A 26,508-nucleotide genomic window follows, 5' to 3' on the forward strand; every position below is an offset into this window, starting at 1 on the left:
TACTCTGAAAGGAGATTTATACACTCAGGGCTTTGCTCTATTATAGATGGATTGGTAGCACTGCCTAGTGCTCGGGTTGCCCAACACTTCTCACCATAAGAACCTGTATTCATTTGCCAAACTTTAAGCGTTCAGGCTGAAATATTCCATGCCAAGTGCCTGCCTGAGGCAGAATTGGTTTTGGAAAGTTTCAGCAAAAATGGCTCAGCCATTTCCAAGAATGGGGTTAAGGAAAACTACAGTTGCCCATGTCAAAACTTTCTTACAACTGAGACTGGGACAAGGAGCCCAGGGAGGGAGACTGGAGTGAGAGCGTGTGGGAGAGACACTAGGATCAGATGAGGTGCTCTGTGGGGGAGACTGGGACTGGCTAGACAAAGAGCCTGGGGAAGGAGACTGGGACTCAGAGGTCTGAGCGGGGGGACGCTGGGGCTGCCTATGCAAGGAGACTGGGATAAGGAGCCAGGGGTGGGGGTGGACTGGAGTGAGGGGTAGAAGATATAGGGCTGCGACAGGTTGGAGGGCACAGAGCAAAGAGGTTAGTCTTGCAGGGAAGAGGGACAGAAGGTTGTATGATCATTAGAGAACACGCCCCCTCAGAGCCTGAAATGAAACCCAGTATTCCTGAGTCTTACCAGTCCTCTGCTGTCAGCAAATTCCTCTGAAATCCATTGGCAAAGTATGTCTCATCCCCTTCTCATCCCCACATAGAGCATATACTCACAGGAACTAGGGGCACCCCCAGGTTTTGCGCAGGGTCTCGGCCACCAGCCCCACACCCGGGGGCTCTGCTGCTGGCCCCAGGTCCCGGCTGCTGGCCTTGTGCCCAGGTGTTCTGCTGCCAGCCCTGGTCCGGGGCTCCACACCTGTCCCCAGCCATAGCCGCAGCCTTGGCCGCCTTACCCCTGTCCACGTCCCCCGCTCCCGGAGCCACAGCCCTGCTCCCGGCCCCAGCTCTAGGGGGCGGTGAGGGGTGCGGACAGGAGAAAGGGGGGCGCTGCTCAGCACCCCCACTCTGAAAACTGGCTCAGCACCGCTGATAGAGGATGACAACGTACTACTGCCATCAGTTACTACGTTAGTTCAAGGTGGCTGTGGTGTGTACCGTTGTGATTACAGTGAAATTCCCAGAGGGCCACTCTGTAGAAAGCAAATTTCCTGCTATTGAAGATGATGAATGTTTTGCCAGTAGAAGTGGTTACTCTTTGCATTTGTCATAAGATGCTTTTTAAACACATCCCTCTCTGCGTTTCTTGGCTCAGCGCTTTGACCCCCTTCCCCCCCCCCCCGCCCCCAGCAGTTTCAGTGCTTGCACTCGTTTGACCTCGCAGCTAGTAGGCTGTGAACAAGTCGCATTGGGACAGGCAATCGACACCAAGCTGGCCAACCCGCTAACAGGCAGAGCTATTATTATAGTGGGCCGTGATGTGCTGCAGCCACAAAAAGGAAAACAGATTGTTGGGCTCCTTGTGTGTCCGGAGCTATCTGCATATCCTGTCCCGGGCTAACTGAAAACATGTGGTCAAGCACTGTCAGCCTGGCTTACAGCTACGCCATTTGCTAGCTCCTGAAATCTCAACGTCTTTTTTCTCCTTAGCTCATTGCTTGTTCCTTGAATAAGTCAATTAAAATCTAACTGACTCTCTGCCAAGATGCCTATTGTTTAAATGCATTTGTTCTCTTCACAAATACTGCCTAATTTTCCTTTTGAGGATGCCATTGGCCTTTGAAGAGTTCCTCTCTCCCTTAGTGAGTCCACTTGCCCGTTGCATCATGGGGCAGCGAATTATCGAGGGAAGCCTGCCCTTGCTTGTCCCAAATCCCAGACAGTAGATCCTTGCTCACCTGCACTGTGCCCATGTGGAATTCACTCATAAAGCACGGTGGCTTCTCACCATTTCTCAGCAGAGATTCAAGGGCAGAGTCACTAGTGAGGTCTTGCTTTGCTAAGACTTTTACAAAATAGAGGCCTGATTCTGCTCCCATTTAAAGGAGCGGGAATTTGGCCCCTGGCTTCAAGGCAAGTAGAATCAGAACATTTGGTAGCAGACTGTGACCTCCTATGAAACAGAATTAAAACTACTTTTGTCCAGTGACAAAGTGCAATTTGTGATGGAGCATCTTTGTTTTTAATTATAGTTGTCCATTTAAGGCCCAGATCATGTGTCTGTTAATGTGAACAGCAAAAACACGCACTGACGTCAAAGGTGCAGAATGAGGCTCTCAAAATTCTTGACTTTTCAGTCAACACAATTTGAGGAGACTTTATCAGCGTGACAAGCTGGGCAAGGGGTGCCAAAAAGTCTGCCAGTTCGTAGTGCAAATTGCCGAAATGCTGCAGAATCCCATTCCAGAACTGTTGCTGTCTCCCCTGCTCCAAAAATTGACCCAATACGTGTACACATACCCTACATGCGTACACCTCCACCTACAACTTCCCCCCCAAACACACATGTCCTGCCCACCCCCACCCACACACACATACTGTAGGGGACCTCAATGCCCATCAGCCCCCTCCCCATTGTATATCTCCTTCTTCTGGCTAAGAAGGGGTTATGATGGCGTGTTTGTTTTTCAATTAGTTATCTTGGGCCTGATTATGATTTCACTGACTGGAATAAGTCCCCTTGCTTCGGTGCCATGACTTCTGTTTTACCCTCAAATTTGCCTAATGGTGGGTTATTAGCGAGAGCTTTGTGCTGGAACACCAGCTAGCGGTTAGAGCAGGTTTTTAAATGCCTTACCTTTCCTAGTGTGTGGATGATAAAAAAGACATGCCTGCTGCAGGTGTGATGCAAACCAGTCATAGTAAAGCAATGCATAGGATGGTCTGGGCGTATTGAGGGGGGACTTTGGATGGTCAAGTGGATAGTAAATAGATTTCTATGGGGATGGATGAAACTCAAAAGGACTGGCAGTTTGGATAAGCAGCCAAAAGGTCAGATGCTCATTTCAAGCTCTTTGCCCTGGGAATGGGGCCAGATAAAGTTAATAGGATTTCTGGTCAGGTGGTACATACAGCAGCCCAGTGGGTAATGCCCTGGGCCACATTCTCCTCTCATGTCCCTGAAATTCATGAGGAAGGCCTCCAAGATCGATGGAGAATCTGGCTCCCCTCTCCCCAGCCGCCTCCCCAGGGATGGTGAAGGCAGCAGAATGGGAGCTTCTGGGCCACACTGAGGCACGACAGTGTTTCCCACGCAGAGCCCAACAGTCTGTTTTCTGCTCTGAGGGGAAACACCTGCATGTCTCCAGCTAGAGACACTAGTAGCAGGGGTGAGGGCTGGGAAGAGAAGTTACAGGCTCTGCCCTATTACTCAACCACAAGCAACCCCCCGCCCTCTTCCCCCCAGTTGTGTGCAGCAGGGGAAGGGCTCACTCTGACGCTGAGATCCCAGGAATCAGGAGGAGCAAAAAGAAGCTATGCTGAGCTAGAACGTGTTTTGTTCACACATCGCATTTTTATAGTGGGTGACATGATTCCTGGATATAGTTTGCACAAGGTACTTGGGAATCCACAGGGCTGAAAGGAGCTGCACACATCCAAGCTATTTATTCGATTACTGCTATTGTAGTTGATTGAGAAATTCCCTTTTGCCAGCTCGCGGGATCTTAGCGCAAGAATTGTGATATTTGATCTTTAACTTAAAGCCCTAGCTCCTAAAGCCAAATGACATGGGCAGAGACTCAGCTTTGGGTTTTTTTTGAAGTAACCTTCTAGCCCTCATGGCTGTAAGAAAAGCTTGAAAACACGACCCAAATGCACCCTAAAGGCTCAGAAACCAAAAAGCAAATGATCCCCCCCCACGACATATTTATGCAGGGTTTTTAAGTCAATCTCCTGATTTGGGTGGGAGGGGGTGCGTGACTCATAATTTTTGAAGACTTGGAGATGGCCGTACTGCCTCAGAGCTTGTCTCATTCTCCATTCCCTCTGTAAACACACCCAAGCCTTAAAAGCCAAAGAGACGAGCTCAACAACAGGCGTGAATATAGCAGCTGTTAACGTTTAACTTTATTTTTCTTCTGATTGAAAAAGAAAAGAGAGAGAAAAGTTACAAAAGTACTAAAGAAAGGCAACGATATTGACAGGAACTTTCTGTTGTCCAGTCCCACCTCGTGGAATATCGTAAGAAACGGCAGCACACGGCATCTCCTCGGGCCAATAAAAACACCTCACCTTGCTGGGCAATCAGGGTCCGATTCCAGCAGCACCGACTGAAGCCTTAGAGTTGGGGGCACTCAAACTTTGCCCCACTGAGGGCTACACTGGCAGTTTGAGGCCCATACTGAATATGCAGAAAAGGGAGCCATGATATGGCTGCCCTCGTCTTTAATATGGAGGGGTGCAGCCCTAGGGGATGACAGTTCTCACCGTGCAATGCTCCAGCTTGAGCCGGTGGCAGTTAAAGATCATGTGCATCATCAAAAGAGGGTATAAACAGAAACCCCTCACCCCCGCAGGGAGAAAGATCAACTGGGAGCGACATCTGTTTTGAAATGAGCATGCCCTGCCGGAAGCCACTAGAGCTTTCATTCCCAACAGAAGCACCCAGGGAATAAATCAAGCCAATGCCCTTTATTTAATGCTGGTGAAAGGGGCTTTATCTGCAGCCCCAAAATCCTCTAGTCACAGCAAGGGCAGTATCAGGACACAATTCCCTCCCACTGCCCTCTCCTGCCAATGTGCCCCAACTCAGAAGTGCAAGGAAAGAAGGGGTGTTCAGTCTCTGTGGCCCAGCTGGCTTCTCTGCTGAGGTTCGCAGCGAAGAGGCCAGTTAGTACTGGTTTGCCATGTGAGCTGTCCTAGGAGAGTGGGACTGGGAGCCCACCAGCTCATTTTATATGGGGCACCAAAGAGCTCTCCATACGAGAGCTCATGGAAATTTTTCAGAAACTCACAATTCCTCCACTGGGCCCCTCGTACTCCAGAGAAGGAGAGGAAGTTACTGCAGCCGTGCAAAGGATGCAGCTTATGCCCCCTCGTACCTGCCCAAGGCTCAGAACGGGGGAGCATCCAGGGAACAGGGGCTTCTGCACCAGACAGGGACACAGGATCTGAGTGCACCAAGCACGGGGCCTCCTCAGCTCAGCCAAGTGAAACAAGGGCAGCCCAACGTTAACTGCACCTTTCATGGCACAACACCCCCCCCCCAGCTGTCCAGTGAGACCTCAAAACTGGTTCAAGTCTCACTGGTGATGAGGCCTTGTGACATGCCTGTGACATGCCTACCCTCTGGAAACTGCCGTGGTCTGACAACAAGAGCTCCCTCCAACACGCACCACCCGCCACGCCTGTGTCAAAATCATTTGCTCTGCTGGTGTGACCAGACTCAGGTGAGCTCAGCATTCACCCCAGCACAGTCTACAAGGCACCAGCAGAATGTGGGTTCAGCAGGCTTCCCAGAGAGCGTGCTGGACTCTGCTGAACGTCGGGTGGTGTCACCAAACTCAACCCTGTCTGGGGCCAGTCACAGGGAGACACCCGACGCCGAACCCCACCACACCTCTAGGGTGGACACAGCCCCAGTGGAGAGGGGCACCAAGGACGCCCCACCCGACTCGGTTTTTCACTCTAGCCCTGTAGCATGAGGACTGAAAGTGGATGTCTCACTGTATCCATGGACTGCTGAGGACAGACCTTCCATTTCCCACCGCAAAGCCCAGCAGAGGACATGGGGATTCCCTTAATGCCGGTGCTCTCTGCCTGCCCATTTTAAGCATCTTTAGATTGGATCGATGCCCCAACAGCAGAATAATCAGGGTAGGCACCTGCAGGCTCTACATTCACACTCCCCACCCCCCAATTCCCAGGGCCCGTCAACTGCAGCAGGGCTTCAAATGAGCAACCTCGCAGAAGGGGCCCATTCTCTTTGTAGGGCGCCCTAGGCAACCTCTGTCTCCAGCCCTGAGAACTCTTCAGTTTGGGGGAAGCGGCTGGCCCTCCAGCAAACCATTAGAAGGCAGAGCATCTGGGGAGAAATCTGCTCAGTTCTGGTGGGCATGCGGTAGCAACCTGCCCGGTCTCCACCACTGCCCTCTACGCAGTGACTGCCTGCTAGCCCTGGAGGGCTAAATACACCTGGCATGTCCGTGGGGCTGACGCCATCTTCATGGCTTCACAGTAGCTTATGAAGCAGACTTGCTCATTTCACTCCGAATGATGTGAAACTGGGCCCTGGTGCAAATCCACCTGTTTCTCCACTGCCACGGAGATTGCTATTGCAAAGATGTTCCCTGTCCCACCCACATTCCATCCCATCCTTGCCGGGGCGATTGGTGGTACGACAATTCCTGAGGTTTCGGAGAAACTCCTTCAGTAGGCACATGACGGTTCTTCAACTGGAGCTATTGGGCTCAGGGGCTTCAAGGTGCTGAGGGAACGGAAGGCAAAGGTTGATGGGTCGTACACCAAGTGGGATGGTGGGCGGCTCCCGTTCACACTCTGTATGGAAAAAAATAAAGGCAAAAGAAATTTGTCAGTGCTCATGCACGCTGCAAGCAGCAAACTGGTTTGTAGGTACGTACATGACTATCCTCTCCTGGATGCAATCATATCTGCCCCAATGTGTGTCACAGGCTCTACACCAACAGCTAATAGCAACAGCACAAACGGTAAAGTTATTTCCTCTTTTTCTTCGTCCCAAAACCATGTCAGACTGGAGGCACCTGGGTACCTATGTGATTAGGACCCCTGGCCTTTGCCAGTAGTTCAGTAATGCAGAAGTGAGAAATAGCGGAAAGGATGTACAGGGTGCAACCAGAGTCAGGGGGGCCAAAACAGTCAAGCAACCACAAAGCATCCCAGTTGTGGCCAGTGAACTTGAATTTAGCTCCTCAAGTGGGTGCTGGGTTAGGATGTGAATTTAAGAATCACCACTCCCAGGCCTGTCAATTCCAAGCTACGCACCAGATTATCATCACAAAATAAGCAGCTTCTGGTATGTCAGTCAGTATCTGTTAGAGGTGGCCCAGACCCAAAACCCTGGGCTCATGCACCCTGAAACACTGAGGATCTGGATCCAGGCTCTGCACCCTGGGCCCATCTCTACCATGTCCCTCTCAAGTCTCCCATCTATTCTCTCTCATCTCTCTCTATTCTGTCTTTAGCTTCTCTCTAGTACATCTCCTCTCTCTCTAATCTGTTTGATCTCTCTAATCTCTTTCTATTCTACCCCATTGATCTCTAATGTCTCTTTAAACTTTCCCTTCTCTAGTCCACCCACCTCTTGCTTTCTGTTGTCTACCTCTCCAATCTATCCCATTGCTTATCAAATCCATCTCTCTCTCTCACACACACACACGTACGTTGCTTCTTACCTAGAACCACGTCACCCTTTCTCTGGGGAGGTTTGAGTCTAACTGGGATTATAGTTTGCCCATGAACCTCTTGGATTTGCAGTCTCCCTCCCTCCCTCCCAAAGGAGTTACCCTATCTCAGTTCAATATAGGCAGGTTCCTCTGTATGTGCCTTATTTTCAGAAGCTCTGAGCATCAGCAGCTCCCACGGAAATCGGCTGGAGCAGTGTGCGCTCAGCATATCTAATAATCATGCCCTCTCTGGATTTTACACGTGGCCTTGAGACATCCAGCCTGCCATCCATTCTGGGCTAAACTGAGCCCCACGCCTCAGACCAGCGTCACTGTCCAGGCTTCCTCCGTGGGAACAATTCCACATGCGTGAACCAGGTTGAATAAACAAGAAATATAACAACCCACAAGGTTGCAAAGACAGCCCAGGATGGAAAGCGGGTAGGTGGTGACCAATGGAGTCGATCTTATCTGCAGAGCTGGGAGAGAGCCTGTCCCATGCAGCAGACAATGCAGTCCCAAAATAAATCACACTGCCTTCGAAGAATGCCCAGGAGCTGGCCGGAGCTCACTCAGGGCCCTACAGATCATCGCAGTCAGGGCCTCACAGCCTGGTTTGTACCACAGCCCCCATAGACTCCTCTAACGACGAATCTACCCCTAGAGCATGACACCATCTCCCCCTTGGCCAGGAGTGGGTATCCGTTAGCACCACCAGGGGGCAGCAGAGCATTCAGGTGGAAATCCTGTGTAGCCCCACAGAGAGTTTATGCCCTGGAATTGGGATACTGTCAACTTATGGTTAGCATTCCCCAGTCCTCTCCTTCCAGTCCCATCCTGCTTCCACTGAAGTCATTGGGAGTTTGGCTGTGGTCATCACTGAGAGCAGTGTGCGGCCAGAAGAGAGGGCAGCTGTGGGCTACACCTTAGGCCACCACGGGCTACATTTGGCTCAAAGGCTGCTGGTTGGATGCACCAGGACCCGACTCCAGCCTCCGCACAGTCTCTCCTCTGCATCCCTTAACAAGGACTTGCCGTTTTCCTGAATGCTAGTGTTACTCGCCCAGCCTGGGTGGACGGCCCTTTTGTCGAGGGAGCAGAGCTTTTAGAAATTATTCGCAGGTCTTTTGTCCCACGGTACAGAGCCATGACCTCTGACACCTCAAGGTCATGTCTAACATGTGGCGGTCACCAGACCCAGAGGCCTCAACCTTTGATCCCCTCTTCCCACTCCCTGATGAATTTTAATTTGTGACCAGCGGGGGGGGCCCAGCCTTTCCCTGCAGGCTTTCTGGCCAGCTGAGGTAGTCAATGGGGTTGTTACACCTTAGAGATGGAAAAAATCTGTTAGATCATCCAGCCCCTGCAGCATTTACTCTAGTGTAGCGATGAGAGCAGGGATTGGCGTGCGATGCAGGAGGTGCGGGGGGAATCAATGTTTCTAGGTTCTATTCCCAACTTTGCCATGAATCCGCTGCGTCCCCAAGTGACAGCATTTATTTTAAAAGGAGACCCGCACAAAAGCATGCGTGCGCCCTGCCTTGCAAGCACAGCTGCCCCGTCATCCCCAAATCGAGGTGGTCCGTCAGCATGGAAGATGCCAAGGTTGTGCCTGGCATCAGCTCGGCCCACAGCTCCAGCCAACAAATCGTGCCCTGCTACTTCCCCTGACACCCTGGCCGGCCCAATGAGAAACAAGAGAGGCATATTTAAGAGCCTCTGCTCAATAGACACCTGCTGTGGGGTTATATATGGTGCGTGCTCTGGCAGGGCTTGGAGCTGGAGAGTAACGTAGCAACCCCTATTCAGAGCTAAGGGGGCAGAATAAATCAGCAGATTTGTCCCTCTCCTGAGCAAAGAAGCTGCCTGTCAATGCGAAGAGGGGAAGGGAACAAAGAGCTGGCAGTGCCCTCCATTTTGAAATGCCAGCTGTGATGAGGGGAGATGTCTAAATGAGATGATTTCTGCGGGGAGGAGCAAAGACCCAGGCAGCAAGAGAAAGATCTGGGGAGAGAGGGACCCAGAGGACCTAAGAAAAGCCACCCACAAAATTCATCACGTCTTGGGCAGAAAGGAGCTCTTTCGTCCTCCGGGATCCACGTGTGGATGAAGCGGCCTTCACACTGGCCCCTGAAGAACCCAACCTGAGGAGCATGGCACAGAGCAAGAGCAGAGGTGGAGCCGAGAAAGACATGGTAGGAAAGGAAGAGTTCCCAGGAGGCTGGTCTGCTCCGAGAGCTGCTTCTAACTGATCCATTGTTGCCCTGCGTCCAGCCCAGCCTGTTTGTTGTATCCAGCTGCTGTTTCACATCACACGCAGTTGAAAGGGATTTGGGGCAGGGCTGTCTGTTTACTATATCTATGTACAGCACCTTCTACAATGGGACCCCCATCCCTGGTTCTGGCTTCTTGGTCTGGGTAATAATGACATAATAAAAGAACAATAAATAATGTTACGTTTGTTGTCATTTAAGACAAAGGCACTGTAGAGACGGTACTGTAAGAATCATTGGAATGCAGCCACCTCTGAGGTAGAAGTTGGCTCACAGTGCACAACAGCCCCACACAACAGCTGCGGACAGGAAGTGAATATTGTATCCAATTGAAGCCACAGGGGAGACAGAATCATGGAATTGTAGGACTGGAAGGGACCTCGAGACGTCTTCTAGTCCAGTCTCCTGCACTCATAGCAGGAAAAAGTATTCTCTGGACCATCCCTGACATGTGTTTGTCTAACCTGCTCTTAAAAATCTCTAACGGTGGAGATTCCACCACCTCCCTAGGCAATTTATTCCAGTGCTTAACCACCCTGACAGGAAGTTTTTCCTAATGCCCTACCTAAACCGTCCTTGCTGCAATTTAAGCCCAATGCTTCTTGTCCTATCCTGGGGTTTACAAAGAATATTTTTTCTCTCTCCTCCTTGTAACAACCTTTTATGTACTTGAAAACTGTTATGTCCCCTCTCAGTTCTCTCTTCTACAGATTAAACAAACCCAATTTTTTCAATCTTCCCTCATAGCTCATGTCTTCTAGACCTTTAATCATTTTTGCTGCTGTTCTCTGGACTTTCTCCAATTTGTCCACATCTTCCCTGAAATGTGGCACCCAGAAGTGGACACAATTCTCCAGCTGAGGACTAATCAGGGTGGGGTAGAGCAGAAGAATTATTTCTCGTGTCTTGCTTACAACACTCCTGCTAATACATCCCAGAATGAGTTTGCTTTTTCTGCAACAGTGTTACACTGCTTAGCTTGTGATACACTATGACCCCCAGATCCCTTTCTGCAGAACTCCTTCCCTAGGCAATCGGTTTTCATTTTGTATGAATGGAATTACTCGAATTGAAACTTACTGAGGACACCCGTAGGCTTGCAGAAACTGCCACTGGATCTTTTAAAATCTCAAGTGCTCAGGATCTGTTTGATGTCTGATCCAAAAGATGGGCTCTCCCGCAGCACAGCACCCCTGAGCACCATGGATTCAGTAGTGGTTCAGAGGGAAGAGCACCCTTGACTGAATTGCCATTATCCCTTCCTGCAGAGCTGGTGTTTTCTTTGGAGGTCAGCCTCCCATCCTCCAGGTGACCAGACCTGACCCTGCGAGACCATTTGGGGGTGCAGCGTGTGGTCATCTCGCTCTAATACTCAGGATGATGTGAAGCCCTACTGATCTCCTCCTTTCTTGGGAGAACAGAGTCACCCTCTGGTTCTGCCTAGTGCCTTCACTTAGTCAGGGGAGCTTTCCTACCAGCCCTGTCCTTCCCTCCGGCATCTAACTGTGCACTGTGGCCAAGGTGAGGAGAGCTGACTCCTGCTGACACAGGAGATCCAAGTCACTCCCCTGTTGGCAGGTCTTTGCAGAGCTTGCCATAAACCTGCTCAGCAGCTGCTGCTGTGCAGCCACAGCCCGATTCTTGGGGCAGCGCCTTGGAAGGCAACGCTGCGGTGGGTGAGGCTCCAAGGCACGGCCTCCACTGTAATGGCATTCTGGGCAGCTGGGAGACTCAGACAGGCCGCAGTCTAGTATGGCTGCACATTCACTGCAATCATTAACCGGGGGTGGGGGGGGGCCTTAATGGATTAAGCAATGTATTTACACAGCTGGAGAGCAGGCTGACAGGCCACAACTCAGCTGCTGACAGAAGGGCGCATACTTGCTTGGACCCACACCTGCTCAAACACACACATCTGGCACCGACTGGCACAGTTGCTTGCACAGGCTCACTTGCCCCTTCACACGTGCACACTCGTTCCCACACAATCACATGCATGAGCACACTTGCACGCACGCACCCCCCCGATCGCTCACCCTGCCCCCCACACACTGTGACATGCAGGCACTCACAGGGCTTGGCTTCCGCGCACCGTTGCCCTAACTTGAGTCCCAGCCACACCCAGAAGCCTTCACGCGGGTGGGGTGGTGCTTTTAACTCATGTTGCCTGGGCCTGGCAGGAGGTATCGGCTACAGTTTGCGCCATTGCCAGCTGCTGACCCCATTGCCCCGTGCAGCAATCCGGTCCCTCTGTGCAGCTGGAGTGCCACTTCACCCTGCAGCTAGGCGAACTTGAGTGCAGTGTGAATGGCAGCTCCGGTAGCTGTACCTGCACTCGCCCTTCTCTAGCCACCTCACTCACAACAGCAGGGAGGACGCTGCAGCCTGGACTTTGCGTGGGCGGTGCATGAGCGTAGGTGACCGGGGGGATCAGGCGGGCCTATGCAGCTGGCGCTGAAGCCCCTGCTGTGGCTGCATGGCAGCTATTTTTAGCGAGCTAGTTCGAGTCCAACTAGCAGGAGCTGCCATTCATACCCTCCCATTTACAACACAGATGTACCCTGAGCCTCAATCACATGCACTCCCTAATGCCGGGGTTCTCAATCTTTTCCTTTCTGAGCCCCCCCCAAACAACATGCTATAAAAACTCCACAGCCAACCTGTGCCACAATAACTGGCTTTCTGCATATAAAAGCCAGGGCTGGCATTAGGGGGTAGCAAGCCGGGCAACTGCCCGGGGCACCCCGCCACAGGAGCCCCCGCGAAGCTACATTGCTCAGGCTTTGGCTTCAGCTCCGGGTGGTAGGGCTCAGGGCTTCAGCCCCAGGCAGTGGATCTTCCGCTTTCTGCCCTGGGCCCCAGCTAGTCTAATGTTGGCCCTGCTTGGCGGCTCCCCTGAAACCTGCTCGCAGCCCCCCCAGGGGGCCCCAGACCCCTGGTTGAGAACCACTGCTCTAATGCGCGCACACACACACACACACACAAACTCACACACTTGCCCTTGTTTGTATATACTCACTCGACACACTTGCTCACGCGGACTCCCGTTCGCCCACTTGCACACTCTTGCAAATCTCGACCATAACAACAGCCTATTACCAGCGTTGTACAAATGCAATAAATAAGAAACCCATCTTGAAACACATTAACTAAAGATCAACTAGAAAAAGTCTGGATGATGACTGGACCCAGGGGCCCCAAAGGCAGGCAGGGACACCACACAGATTCAAGATGACAGAAGAAATCCAGAATTCCAGAGCCCATCTGATTGGCCTCTCTGTGAAAGCAGAGGAGTTTGCAGCTACCCCACAAATTGGCTTTCTGCCTGAACTGTACCTTAGGCATGAATAAAGAACCATGGAAAAAGCTAAATGGGGAAGAGATGGTGGGTTTAGGGCTGCAGAGCTTAGCCCCATATAGGAGTTAAAACCTAACACTACCCAGGAAAACCCAAGGACGGAAAAGGATGAAGCCAGTGCTGAACCAATGCTGTAGCACACTGCTGTAGGGTGCTGTGTTGGCGATGCCATCTTTTGGAGCTGATAGAAAACCAGGGGCCTGACAGCTTAACAAAATCCTGGTCCTTGTCTTAAGACCGAGGAACTTAGCACTGGTTTCCTGGCCAAATTCAAACGCAGGTTAATTCGCACACTCTGCCAGCCTAAATTTCCTTTGCAGTTTCAACTGGACACAGGAGTCTTCTTTTCTCCTTGATCGACGTTCTTGCGAAGTGCTGCTGTGCTCTGTTAAATAGCTGCTGCATTGCACACCAGAGGTGGCTGCCTCTTGGTGGTGGGTGAAATTTGTAGGTCCATTTGTGAAGTCCTTTGAGATGAAAGGCACCATGTAAAGGCTCATACGATCCCCCCACCATGTATGGAAAGGAAAAAGTCCACAGTGGGGCCCTGCAAAGGAAAACCATGACTGTGCGTGGTGCTCTGCCTTCCTGAGTGGGCAGGACCAGAAGTGTACAGGAGGATGTTTCCCAGCCACCGCTTGCAGAGGAGCCTACAGAAAAGTCGGGGAGAGTTAATGCTGCCTGAGTCCACGTGGCAGCATTGGCGGGCGCAGTGTTTTTAATGCCAGTTCCTTCTCTCCTTCCTGTCACCCCTGCAATATTGTCACAAAGCACCAGAGACCTTTCAACTTCAATGTATAAACTCATAAACTGTGGGGGAGGAATCAGGGATCTAGTCCCAGCCCTGTCATGGACTCGGTGTGTGGCACCAAGCAAGTCACATCACCTCTCCTGTGCCTCAGTTTCCTATCTGCAAAATAGGGGGATAATCCCCACCCCACAGGGATGTGCTCAGGATTAATCAATTAATGTCCATGTGCTGAGATCCACAGAAAGGCAGTTTCCTATAATTTACTCTCTTGCTTCAGGTACTTTGCAAAATATAGATCCTCAGGCAGGGTAAGCTGCTGTAGCTCCATTAACTTCCATGGGGGTCCAATGGTTTGCACCAGCTGAGGCTTTGGAGCTTAGTCTGGGATAATATCCAAAATACGTCTCCTGAAAGAACTTAACTTTGGGACCAGGGTTATATGTAAACACAGGTCCCTCTACTGGAGTTAGGCATGAAATCCCAGATCCAAACACTCCCTCGCTTGAGGGAGTTCAGAGCCAGAGCTGAAGTCTGCAGCTGTGGCCTGTCCCTAATGTTTACGGACATCTTGCTGACTTTTCCATCTCCCCACATCCTTCTGTACAATCATGGAACTCTCCAGGTCTTTTCCTCCACCAGCTAAGAGCTACCCAGCACCCACTTCACGTTGTACAGCAATGTTGCTAGGGCCAGTTCAGCTTGTGAAGGTCACAAACACACCGGTGTCCTCACAGAAGGGAGGGGAAAAAATAAAACCACCAAGTGTTTGCAAATGTGTTTGCAGGGTTGTCAGGTGGCAACTGGCAGTGCTACAAAGGTGCCACCAGACAATAATATGTGAACTTCTTTGGGAAGACCTTCGAAGAGGCGTAACACATGCTTTATGGTCAGTTACCCATAACCCAGGAGAGCAGGAAATGTGCCAGATCTGGGTTCTTGCTGACGCCATCCTACGAGATAAGCCTTTTCCTCCCCTCTTTCTGGCATGTTACTGTGCCTTTGAGAAAGCAGATCACAGGCCCTGATTTAGCCTGCCTAATAAGCTGAGGCCCAGAGGGCATGTGATGAAATGAAAACAGCAATATATTTAGCAAGGTATGCTTCTGAATGCAATATGGCTCAAGCTGCGTGGCCCACTTGCCACCGAGACTAAATGAAGACCTGCATTCTGGACACTGTTCTCGCTATGCTCCCATGCGCCGGCCAGTGCGAAGCATAGCAGGGTCACAGCTCATCTGCTTTGTCCCTCGCTGCTTTAGAATAGCTAGTGCCCCAAGCTGTAGCCTGTATAGTGCAGGGACTGCAATTATGCCTGGCCCCTGTGCCGAGAGCACAAGGCGGGATCTCCTGACCTAGCACACCCATGCATGGACAAGAGACCACCTGGCCCTTATTCTCTCAATTACAACTCCACCGAGTCTTTCCTGATCACTTGTCTGTACTCGCTGAAGTGCAGTGCCCCCCTGTCCTCTTCCTATGACAAGGACATCCACCCCCCACAAGGCAACATGGCCTGGGTCTGAAACTTACACTCACTTTTAGTTCCATTCAGAGGCTGGCCCTGGAACCTGCAGAGCAATGGGACCAATTGTTTTGCACATGTTGTGTGCTTATGTGTGACCTCCATCCTCCACTCTGTGTTAGCCCAGGGCAGTGCAATTCCACAGAACTAGGTAGTTTGGCATGGAGGAGATCATCCTTCCAATTTAGAAAGAATCAAAATTAACAGCGCAAAGTGAATATTAATCATCCTGGCATAACTAGGCCGCTGGCACAGTGCACTTGCCTCTGGACAAACAGCCTCAGTCAGGGAAGCCAAGTACAGTAACTGGGGGTAGGATGACACGAGGCACAGACGGAAAGAGGATTACTCTGCTGTGGATTGTGTGAGCGTGAATGGGAGCCAGGTTCTCACAAGCCTCGCGAACAAAGGGGAGCCTGGACACAACTGCAGCAGCATTAGATGCAGTGAACAAGGAAAGTGCCCCACCACCTCTGATTTTACTTCCTGCCGGCAAACAGAAGAGTTCTGATGCAGCACCACTAGCCACGGTGCAACCCTCATCTCCCCCCCACCCCAAAACATTCGTGCTGTGCCACCTCGTGGGCCACTCATTCCCAGAACCCACCCGGTGACCTCACAGGCCCCTTTCCTAGTTGCGTGACCCCATGCCCGCGTCTCAATTCCTCTGTGCAACCCTATAGGTCTCTCCCGCCACCTCACTTGTGATCCCGCAGGCCTGTTTCCTTCCCCCCACAACTGTCACAGTCCTGGGCTTTTTGCTTCTTTGCTGCGGCTCTCCATGTGAACGGCGCTTTCCAACTCATCTTCTTCACAAGTCCCTCACGTAGGAGCACAGCAGCAAACATCAAGGATGGCGCCTCCGCTGGTGCTGGGCCAGCCTCAGAAGGGGCAAGGTTTCAGTTTGGAGGAGCAGCTGAATATCCGGATACTTCTCTGGATTCAGATTCAACAATGTACTGAAAATCTCAAGGAGAGTTTGGGCAACTTTAATATCCACTTCCCACTCCTTTCTCCATGAGCCACTGGAGCTCCTTATGGTACACGATAGTGCTGTCAGCCCCAGCTCCCTAGAAGGGAAGGAAGGGGTGTGACACTACATGGTATGGGATGAACAATGATGCCTCCTCACTAGAGCCATTCCTCCCACATTCACGTGATTAGAGCAGAGGGTCTTGGGACTAAAGCCCAGGACTGAGTTCACCTCATTAAAGACTTCTAGGTTCTCTTCCTGTCTCGCCCAAGGTCACCCAGCGAGGCTTTGGCAAAGTCACTTCGCCTGCCTGTGCCTCAGTTTGCCTCTCTGTGAAATGAAGATCATGAGATTTACTGGTCTGTGAGGCTAAATTCATTAACGCTTGCAAAGCGCTGATAGATGTGCAAAATGCCATCGCCCTCTAGCTCCTTGGGAAGGCACATTCTTTGCGCCTCCCTGCAGAGCGGAGATGTGCATCAGTGATGCTCTGCCACCTGGCATACTTCTCATTGGCAAACAGCACGGGCCTTTGGCAAAGGGGCTAAGGCCAGCACATCTTCCTTTTGGCTCCAAGATGAAAGGTTCCCTTGTTTTAAGGGAAGAGAACATGGTGCGGTTCTCCAGCAGCCATTTAGGATACAGATGCCAAAGATAAGAGGCGGGGAAGCCATTCCCGGGACCTGGCCCCTGTCCAAGCAGGGGACATTCTCAGGCACTGATAAGACTGAGGCAAGAACACAAGGGAGTTTATGTTCTGATTTTTAATCCCTGTTTTATTTTCACATTGCAGAAAACATCTCCCTGATCGGGCAGATTATCAGATTGGCCCAAAATCCACACTCCTTCTCTGCCTGCCCCCACAGAGCTCTTGAGACACATGGGCTCTTAGAGGTTGTGTCCTCTCCATGCCTGTTGCTGCTGAGATAAGAACAGCTCCGTCAGGCTCCCATTCAGGGCTCCTGCACGCACGGTATGTGAGTGAAGAACAAGGAAATAACACAGGGTGATCCCCAAGAGGCAGGGGACAAAAGATTCTCCAATATTATCACGCAGCCACCTTCCTTGGCCAATTGGATGCCTCCCTTCACACACCCATACCCGACCGCACTCACGTACATTATACCCACAGACACACACACACGCTATTCCGCATGCGTATGTACACTGCACAGAAATGCACTACTCACATGCACTCACGCAAATCCCCAACACACACATTACACACACACATCCCCGCACTACATCACAGCTGCACATAGCCATTACAAACGTTGCACACAGAGAAACCCAATGCGCACTTTACCACACCTTGTGCACATGCACCTGCATCACACATGAAGGTATTGCCTGGACACATACTCCACATATCCATTACGCACACATCCGTATTTCACACACAGTTTGTTACCTCCTATTTATTTGTTCACTCCTGCCTGTGGGTGGTGATCCTCCTACTCCATTATGCCTTGAATCCTCTCTGGGGATCTTGTCTTCCACCACAGCACCTGGTGCCTCAGAGTTGCTCTGCAGGTACTCCTGCAAGTGTTTCCTACAAGGCCAAGTCACTGCAATGTTTGGGGTTTTATCAATCACTCTCTATTAATCTGCCTAGGTTCTTGATAGCCCATCACCTTGCTTAAGAAAAAGAACTGCTGAACGGGATGGAAGGGCTGCTGCCTCACATGCCCTGAGCTGGCATAAGGAAAGCAGCGTCTTAATGCAACTGGCTGGGTGAGACAAAGTCTATGCAAAGGTAAAACCCAGGCTAGGTCAGCAGCTCACTCCCGGGAGCACAAATGTTTCTAAATGCTAATGCAGCGTGTGTGCTCCAGAGCAGAAGGGCCAAAACCGCTATCGCTCATCCTGACCTCTACTCAGCGGTGCTACTTTTCACACGATGCTCTCAAGTCCCAGATACTCCAGGGGTGTGGGCAACATCCTCACAATGTCTCACTGAGACACGATAACGCTGGCAATGGAGCCCCGAAGATGTCATGTCACAACAACTATTTACAAGAACAATATTTTTGAAATGGCAACTCTCTCACGGAGATGTAGGCTGCCCTCCTGTAGAGCCTTACATCTGAGATCTCAAAGTGCTCCCCTGACATCACAGTGCTAAGCATCAAAACACCCCTGGGAGGTAGATCAGTATCCCTCTCCCAATCTCTCAGATGGGGAAACCGAGGCATGGAGCGGTGAAGTGATTTGCCTAAGACTATTCAGCAAGTCAGTGGCAGGGCTAGGAACAGAACCCAGGAGGCCCTTGATTGCAGGTCCCTGTACAGGGCCGGCTCTAGGCACCTGCAAAGCAAGCACATTTCCAGGGGGGGCACATTCATAGGCGCCGACTTTACCCAGCACCGGTGGGTGCTGGTGCCCCCCCGGCCCTGCCCCAACTCCGCCCTTCCCCATCCCCATTCCAACCCTTTCCCCAAATCCCCGGCCCCACTCCTCCCCCGGGGCGAGCCGCATTTCCATTCCTCCCCTCTCCCTCCCAGGCTTGCCTCCTTTGCTGAGGCAAGCCTGGGAGGGAGGGGAGAGAAGCGGAGCGGCAGCACGCTCAGGGGAGGAGGCGGAGTGGAGGTGAGCTGGAGCGGGGGGGGGGCGTACGGGGAGGGCCGCAGGAAGTAACCCTCGGCGGGGGGCAGAGGAACCGTTCCCCACCCCAGCTCACCTCTGTTCCACCTCCTCCCCCGAGCACGCTGCCACTTCGCTTCTCCCCCATCCCTCCCAGTCTTGCCGCGCAAAACAGCTGTTTCATGGCAAGCCAGGGAGGGAGGGAAGAGAAGCGGCGGCGCGCTCAGGGGAGGAGGCGGAGGCAGAGCAGAGGTGAGCTGGGGCAGGGGGGCGGGGCGGGGAGCTGCCGGTGGAAGCAGAGCACCCACCAATTTTTCCCCGGGGGTGCTCCAGCCCCGGAGCACCCACGGAGTCAGTACCTATGGGCACATTTCCAGGGGTGGCACATTTCCAGGGGCGGCATTCCAGCCAAAAAGGGGGGGCGGCCAAAAATTTTTTTGCTTGGGGCGGCAAAAAACCTAGAGCCAGCCCTGCCCCTGTACAAACAATTAGACCACACTGCCTCTCCCCCTGCTACACTTCAGGATGACTCTGTTGCAATCTCTCCTTATGCTGCGACAGAATCTAGGCAGTTGCTAGCAATCTGAATTTAAAGAGAGATTGTAAATTCTTTGCAGCAGGGACCGTTGTTTTGTTCTGTGTTTGTACAGCACCTAGCACGATGGGGTCCTGGTCCTTGAGTGGGGTTTCTTGTCGTTACTGCAATGCAAACTGATCTCACTTAGGTACTTATGCATCTAACCTGCTTAGGCACTTTTGAAAATCCCACCAGGTGCACACTCGCACCTTTACACACCTAAGACCTTGAAAAGCTTGCCATTTTTGCATCAACGATGTACATGTATTTGGAATGTGAAATTTTTGCCTGCTTCTAATGTCAAACCATCCTTACTTGGAAATACTTCCATTTCCACTCAGGACCCAGCACTCTCAGTGGGAGGAGCAATTGTCTCAGTTCACTGCGAAGATCACTGACTTCCAAGGTGGATTCATGGGCCACCAAGAACAGCAAGCCACGCACAGGAGCGGAAATGCAACTGGCTTCCTTCCAGCAGCCCAGCCCCCTCCCGCAAGCGGTAATCATGGAAGCACTGATGGTAAATAGAGACTTCGCCTGTGATTCTGACCTTCCTGGATGGTAGAATAGAGTAGAAAATGTTTGGGGCCCTACGTGCACAGATTGTCAACACCTCCTTTGCTGAGGCAAGTCTACCACTCACCTTCAACTATTTAAGAGTCTGACCACTACAAAAGAAACTTTCACTTGGTGATAGAGACCTATGGAAACGACCATTCAGTGTCTCAGCGGCTGTCTCCAGGCAAGCTGAGTCGAGCACCTAGCAAAAAAGTTTCCAGGGCCACTTGTCAGCCCCCATAATCCGGGATCGCTCAAAGTCAGGTTTCAGGTCGGGCCATGGTACAGAGGGAAGCCTTGCCTCTCAGACAGTTGAGCTCCGTACACATCCTACTAGGTCTCTCAGCCCCTTTTATACTGTTCATCACCAAGTACTCCTATCCCACCAGCTGAAGGGGGAACAGAAATGCCCTGAAATGACTCATTCTTCTTCTCATACCAAACCCAGAAGGTCATTATGGGCATCTTTCAGAGCCCTCCCCTCTGAGTCACGCACGCTTCAGTCCTCTCTCCCATATTCCTCAACATGTATATGATGCATTTACGGGAAACAGTGCAACCACAAGGGCAGAAGTGCTAGCCCAGTTCAAGGTATCTCCTGATATTCAAAGCTCTTAATGGCACTGGGCCTAGCTACATGAGGGGTCACCTCTCCCACAACAACTATATTCCACTGGAAAAATGAAACTATTGGGGAGGAGGGAAGAAATGAGCATGGGGTACAGAACTTTGATAGGATCTGGACCTACACTATGGAACTCACCCCTCACAAGAGGTAAGGATGACCAGGAATGTCACCTCATTCAGAAACAAATGCAAAACTATCACTGACATGGCTTCCCCTCAATACGATCCTCTCACGTTCACAAAACCCCAACAGTCTAATCACAAGACTTGCTCCTTCCTGCAGAGCAGCAAGAGAGAAAGGTGCTGATATTTTACATCCCTGGATGGTGTCATAAGAACCCAGATAGACAAATTTCTACTTCTGTGAAGTCCACGTGAGTTCCGCCAGAGCAAGGACTGAGTAAATGCTTCAGGAGTTGGACCAATACAAGTGTAGTAATATTTTGCACTCCAATAGGGCCTCACACCTAAGGATCTCAACATGTTTTAAATATTATCTCCATTTTATAGATGAAGAAAACGAGGCCCAGAAAGGTTAAGAGATTTGCCTGAGGTCACACAGTGAGGCAGTGGTTTCTGACCCAGCTCTAACCACTAACCTCAACTCTACCTTTCTAACATTTGGCTCTTTTCTGAATTAAACCTCCAAATGGCTTTCTTTTAGCCCATCACCAATTAGGACTGCACTGCATTGTTATTTATCAGCAATGCTGCAACAGGACTGACCCAGCCCGAGCCGCTACCGAACCAATGTCACACAAAACCAAGGCAACCACCCAACTCAACGTTGAGCATATGGCACTAGAAGTCTTCCATGTAAGAAGCTGGTTATGTGGCTCGACAACAAGAATGGTCCAGTGGTTAGGGTACCCCTGGGCCTTAGGTGACCTGACTTCAATTCCCTGCTCTGTCACAGACTATCTGGGTACCTTCAGGCAAGTCACTTAGTTGTGTGGTGCCTCAGTTTCCCAGCTGTCAAATGGGGATAACAGCACCTCATGGGGGGAGAGGGGGCAAGAATAAATCCATCAAAGACAATCAGGTGCTCAAATCCTATGGTAATGGGGCTCACATAAGTATCTCAGATTGAGAGATGCCCTTATCCCTGTTTTCCTGGGGTGACTTCAGAAGCATGAATCTCACCCCACCTGTCAGAAAGGTTGTGCTCTACTTGTTTGTTTTAGTGAGGCCTGACATGGTCTCAATAGGGAGGGAAGGAATAATTCTGTCTCGGCTTCTCCAGGGCATACGAAGTGAGCTGGAGTAATGAGCTCACAGCACTCGGGGAAACCTCCCTTGAGTCTCTCACCTCCCTTTTAATAGGTGCCACTGAAACCTGTGGGGACCGGTTACCCAAGCAGCACAGGAGTAGCCACCAGCCCAGGGACAGAAAAGACAAGGGGACTGAAAGTGCATGTGCACAGGTGTATGGAAAAGAAGGAAGCTGATAAACAGCTTGCACCAAAATACGAGGGCCATGACTAGACTGGCAGCCTGTGTGTGCAGGACAGATACCGCCCTGGGGAAGCCCAGTACTGGAACAGCAAGAGATGGTTGCTGGGAAGGCGTGAGCTGCACTGACAGAGCACTCCAGAGGGTCAGGCTGGGAAAAGAGGGGGTGCACTTCAAGTCAGGATGGAGAGACTTGATACGAGTTGTGCTGGGTCACAGCTGGGGTTCCTGCAGGACGCAACTGGAGTGCCTTGGCAGAGGGGATTAGTATGGAGATGGGGGGAGGGGGAGAAATGATGGCATGGAAAGATAGTGCAGCAGATTTGGGCACACAGAGGGCCTTGATGCTCCAGTTCTCAGTTCAGTTTGCTTTTGGGGTGAGATGTCATGAGGATACAGCATAAACCACGAAGACACTATCATGCATGTTGGTTTGCATTTGCCATTCATCACCTACAGCTGCCTAATTGTTGAATGCAATTACTGCAATGATAGTGGCTGTTTTTACACAAGGGACATTTGCTTTCTTCTCTCTGGTTAGCTGATGGTGTTGTTTTCGCCTGTACATTACAGTTACACTGCAGATCATCTGAGGATCATTTGGGACTCAGCTGTTAGCTGACTGAGGCATTTGGTTTAGTCTCAGGAATGCTAGAGTGTGGGATATCACACACAAATCTCCCACAATGCCTTATAGATAGAATTGCTAGCTACTGTTCACCAATATGGAGCTAAGATACCTCTGAATGAGATGGTGGTTAGTCAAAGTGTCAGCGAGAACAAAGTCAGTGTATTAGGAGAGTATTGTGCAAACCCTCCCATGAAGCTCTACCAGCAGACCTCGATGCCAATGTCCCCTTGGAGAAGGGCAGTGTGGTTCAGTGGTTAGGGCACTGGCAACCTGGGTTCAATTCCCTGCTGCACTCCACCTTGTACAAGTCACTTAGCCTCTCTGTGCCTCAACTCCTCATCTGTAAAGTGGGGCTAATAGCACTGCCCTGCTTACTAGGGTGCTGTCAGGATACCTTCATAAAGAATGTGAGGCGCTCAGGTACTCTGGTAATGGGGGCCACATAAATACTTAAGATAGTCCTGACCTGCAGCCCCATCCCTGGTTATTCCAGTCCTGAGTCCCACACAATTCTCTTCAGTTGTAACCTGTAGCCACGCTCCCTGCTACTCTGTATCTGGGACTCCCGCACAGCCCTGCCGATGCATCTCACTCCCACACTGCTATAGCCCTGTTATTGCAGACCTGGTCCCCTCCTGATCGAGGAGGATCAGAAGTGCTCTATCAAAGAGTGGCTTTGTGTAATTACATGCATTTACAGGATGCCGTAGACTTTCACTTCAAGCAAGATTTGACCCCAAGGTCTCCAGAGCGGAAAGGCCAATATATGATCCTCTTTAGCACCACGCCTCAATAATGTTGACTGTAGTCCAGGCTTGGAAAAACCCTCCAGACTGACAACTCAGAGGTAACCCTCCACAAAGGAAACCTCTACAGACCAACTCTCATTTGTAGAGATTCAGAGAGTACCACCTCATTCATACACATCTGGAAACACACCGGAAATAGGCAACTTACGCGAATTTTAATAACTCTTGTCTTTGCTCCACAGTTCTTCTTGAGCAGCATCTTCTGGAAGAGAAACAGAATGCAGAGATTAGTAGCAGTGGTGTGGTGGGAAAACAAAGCTTGCATGGAGTCACTTTACGTCAAACAGGATGGAAGGTTCAGAAGAGTAAGATAAGACAGGAATACCAGATCAGACCAGTGGTCCATCTAGCATACTGTCTTTTATGGTGGCCAATACCAAGTACTTCAGAGGACAGTGAAAGAAACCCTATAGAGAACAATTATTGAAGAACTTGCCCACAGGGAAGTTTTTTTTCCTAGTTTTCATCAATTAGTGATTGGTTCAGGCCCTGAAGCAGGAGAGTTTATATTCCTTTTGGAAGAAAAAATTATCCTATTTAATGTACGTGTGGATGCTCCTGTTATCCGTATTTATTATATTTATTTATTTAGAGTTACATAATAGATTTTAAAAGCACCGACTCATGGCTCTAGGTTCCTCTAGCAGGTATTCAAAATGCCATCACACTTGTCATAAAATATGGAACCATACACCTTGAACAGGAGGAGTTTCTTACAGAAAACAGCTACAGAGACAACCAGGCTTCCACACAACTTGAGTCCCAGCTCTGTCTCCTTTGTTCATCAGAAAGTTTTATACAGCACCCAGACAAGTTGGGGCTGAATAACATCAGAGTTAGTCCAAAAAAATCTGATAAAAACTTTTGTAGTTGGAAAATAAGAGCTTTATTGAAAACTAAATATTTTATGGAAAAATATTTCAGTGAAATATTTCAGTTTTTCAAAATGAAAAATTTGGAGGAAACACCAGTTATTTTATTTATTTTTTTATACAAATAGTGGATTTTCCGCCCTTTCTGTTTTCCACTTTTTACTAGCTGGAAAAGAGTAACAAAGTATAGAAAAGCGTTTTCTTCCTCGCTTTCCTACACTTTGCTACTGTTTTTCAACTTGAGAAACTTTCCCCCACTTTCTGGCTGATTTCCAAGTTTTGCCAATTGGAAAATAGTAAAAAAGTGAGAAGACGGGGGTACTCCCCAGTTTTTCACACTTTTTAAAAACCTTTCTCTTCATTTTTCCAGTGAAAAAACAGGCAAAATACATAAAGGGGGAACAAAGCGTCTGAAAACTAAAATAAAAAACAAAAAACCACAAATACTCGGTTAAAAAAACTGAAACAAAAGTAAACATTTGAGGTAAAAAAAAACCAAACATTTTTTGTCCTGAAACAAAACAACAAATTCCCATGAAAACCAAAAAATTTTGATCCACTGGGGAAAAAATAATTCCATTTTTTCACCAGCTCTAAGTAATCTACTACAAGTAAACACACCTTTACAGTACTAGTGCAAACAAAGAAAACAAAGCAACCTCCCAAAACTTAGAAAGGGAAGAAAAAGCCACCCACCACCAGCACAAATACCAGGGCAGGGCACCCAGCCCTCCGCAAACCATCCCTCCCCAGATACCTGGGGAAAGAGATGGGTCTTGCAGTACATCTTGAAAGCTAACAGATTTGGGTTTGTTTAGACCAAGTACATTTCAAAGTATAGGTGCACTGAGGACTGTTAATAGCTGACAAATATAATTAGCTACTTGCCTGAATCCACCATTTTCACTGGCCATCAAAGGGCTTTGTCGCAGCCACACGTATTAGTTCCCGCCCCAGAATTCTGCCCTGTAGCCACAGCCTTTGGTGTCAGTGCAGCCCCAAGGTCTCTCACCCTGAAGGGACCCCAGCAGCAATTAGCACAAAGTAGGTGCAAGCAGACAAAGAGAACGGCTGAACTAACCCAGGCCTGTGCCATCTGGATCAGCGAGTACTTTTTTGGGAATTCCTATAAAACAATGCAGGGCTCCATTCCCAGCACTGCTATGGGGGAGTTATTCTAAACTTGGTATTTACTGAGAGGTGACTGCCTGTTTTTAAGACCCCCCCACAATTGTTGAGTGAGATGAGGGGAGGACAGGGCAGGGAACTTAGTGGGGCTAAATGTCCTTTTACAAAGAGACCGACTGCATGGTACAGGGCATGCGGAAGCAAAGAGTCGTGGGGTCTTACAGGGTTTGGTCCTCACCACAAGCTTCTCTTTCAAAGCCACTGTGTGATGTCTCACTCTCACCATATCTACTCACTGGCTGGGAGGGTAAGGCAAGTCCTCCCAAGACAGCAAGTTTACATGCTGTTTGGCTCTGAGGGGAGGAACTGCATACAAAGGGGAGCAGCATGGTCTAGTGGTGAGAGCCTAGGTTTTAATCCCACCTCTGAGAGGGGAATGTTGCTAAAGCAGGGAACTGGGCAGCCAGGACTCCTGGCTTCCAATCCCAGCTCTGTTATAAACTGTGTGACCTTGGGCAAGTCACTTGACTTATCCATGCCTCTGTAAAACTGAATTTATACTACTCAGCAATCCCCCGGGGGGAGGGAGTTTCAACACTTAATTCAACAATACTTGTAAAGCATCTTCCACAGCTGAAAAGAGCAAAGCATTGTCAAGCAGCCTGCTTAGCCCAGCCCCTGCTTACAGGAGGCAAGCATGGTACCTCCCAGTCTCCCCTGCACAGCGTCCACTGATTCAAGGGTTCCCACTCATAGATCCCTTTACTCTGGCAAGGCACCATGTATTCACACCGTTCCAAATAGCCAGCTTCAAATTAGTCTGGACACCAAGGCCCTGGTGTTTACTCAACCCAGCCTCTGACTAAATGTGGGGACAATTCACTGTGACTGCAGCTGCACTTACGTAAGTGCCTAATGCTGTTAAAGAAGAAGCCAAAAATTACTTGAATAAATACTACATATTTTAATGAACTGGCTTGGGGGGGAGGGGGAGTGAACGGATAGATGGATGAACAGAGCCCTCTGAATGGAACTAGTATTGCTCATCTGTATCATAAGCCCTATACTGCTAACAGATAAATG

The 26,508-nt window shown here is 50.1% G+C and overlaps 1 protein-coding gene across 2 annotated transcripts in view; it reads right to left on the bottom strand.

Annotated features, from left to right (window-relative positions):
* Nucleotides 1-4,006: 4,006 nt before the first annotated feature.
* Nucleotides 4,007-26,508, bottom strand: part of LOC141985216 (uncharacterized) — a 75,670-nt gene continuing 53,168 nt past the window's right edge. The window contains exons 4-5 of one of the 2 annotated variants that reach the window (XM_074949125.1): nucleotides 23,574-23,624; nucleotides 4,007-6,445 (exon numbers count right to left, since the gene is read on the bottom strand). In XM_074949125.1, coding sequence (XP_074805226.1) covers nucleotides 6,317-6,445; nucleotides 23,574-23,624 — 180 coding nt within the window. In that variant the 3' untranslated portion in view covers nucleotides 4,007-6,316. Of the gene's footprint in view, nucleotides 6,446-23,573; nucleotides 23,628-26,508 lie in introns of both variants that reach the window. The other variant, XM_074949124.1, reaches the window with a different exon arrangement.

Source organism: Natator depressus, chromosome 3 (genome assembly GCF_965152275.1).
Source record: "Natator depressus isolate rNatDep1 chromosome 3, rNatDep2.hap1, whole genome shotgun sequence".
Lineage (NCBI taxonomy): Eukaryota > Metazoa > Chordata > Testudines > Cheloniidae > Natator > Natator depressus.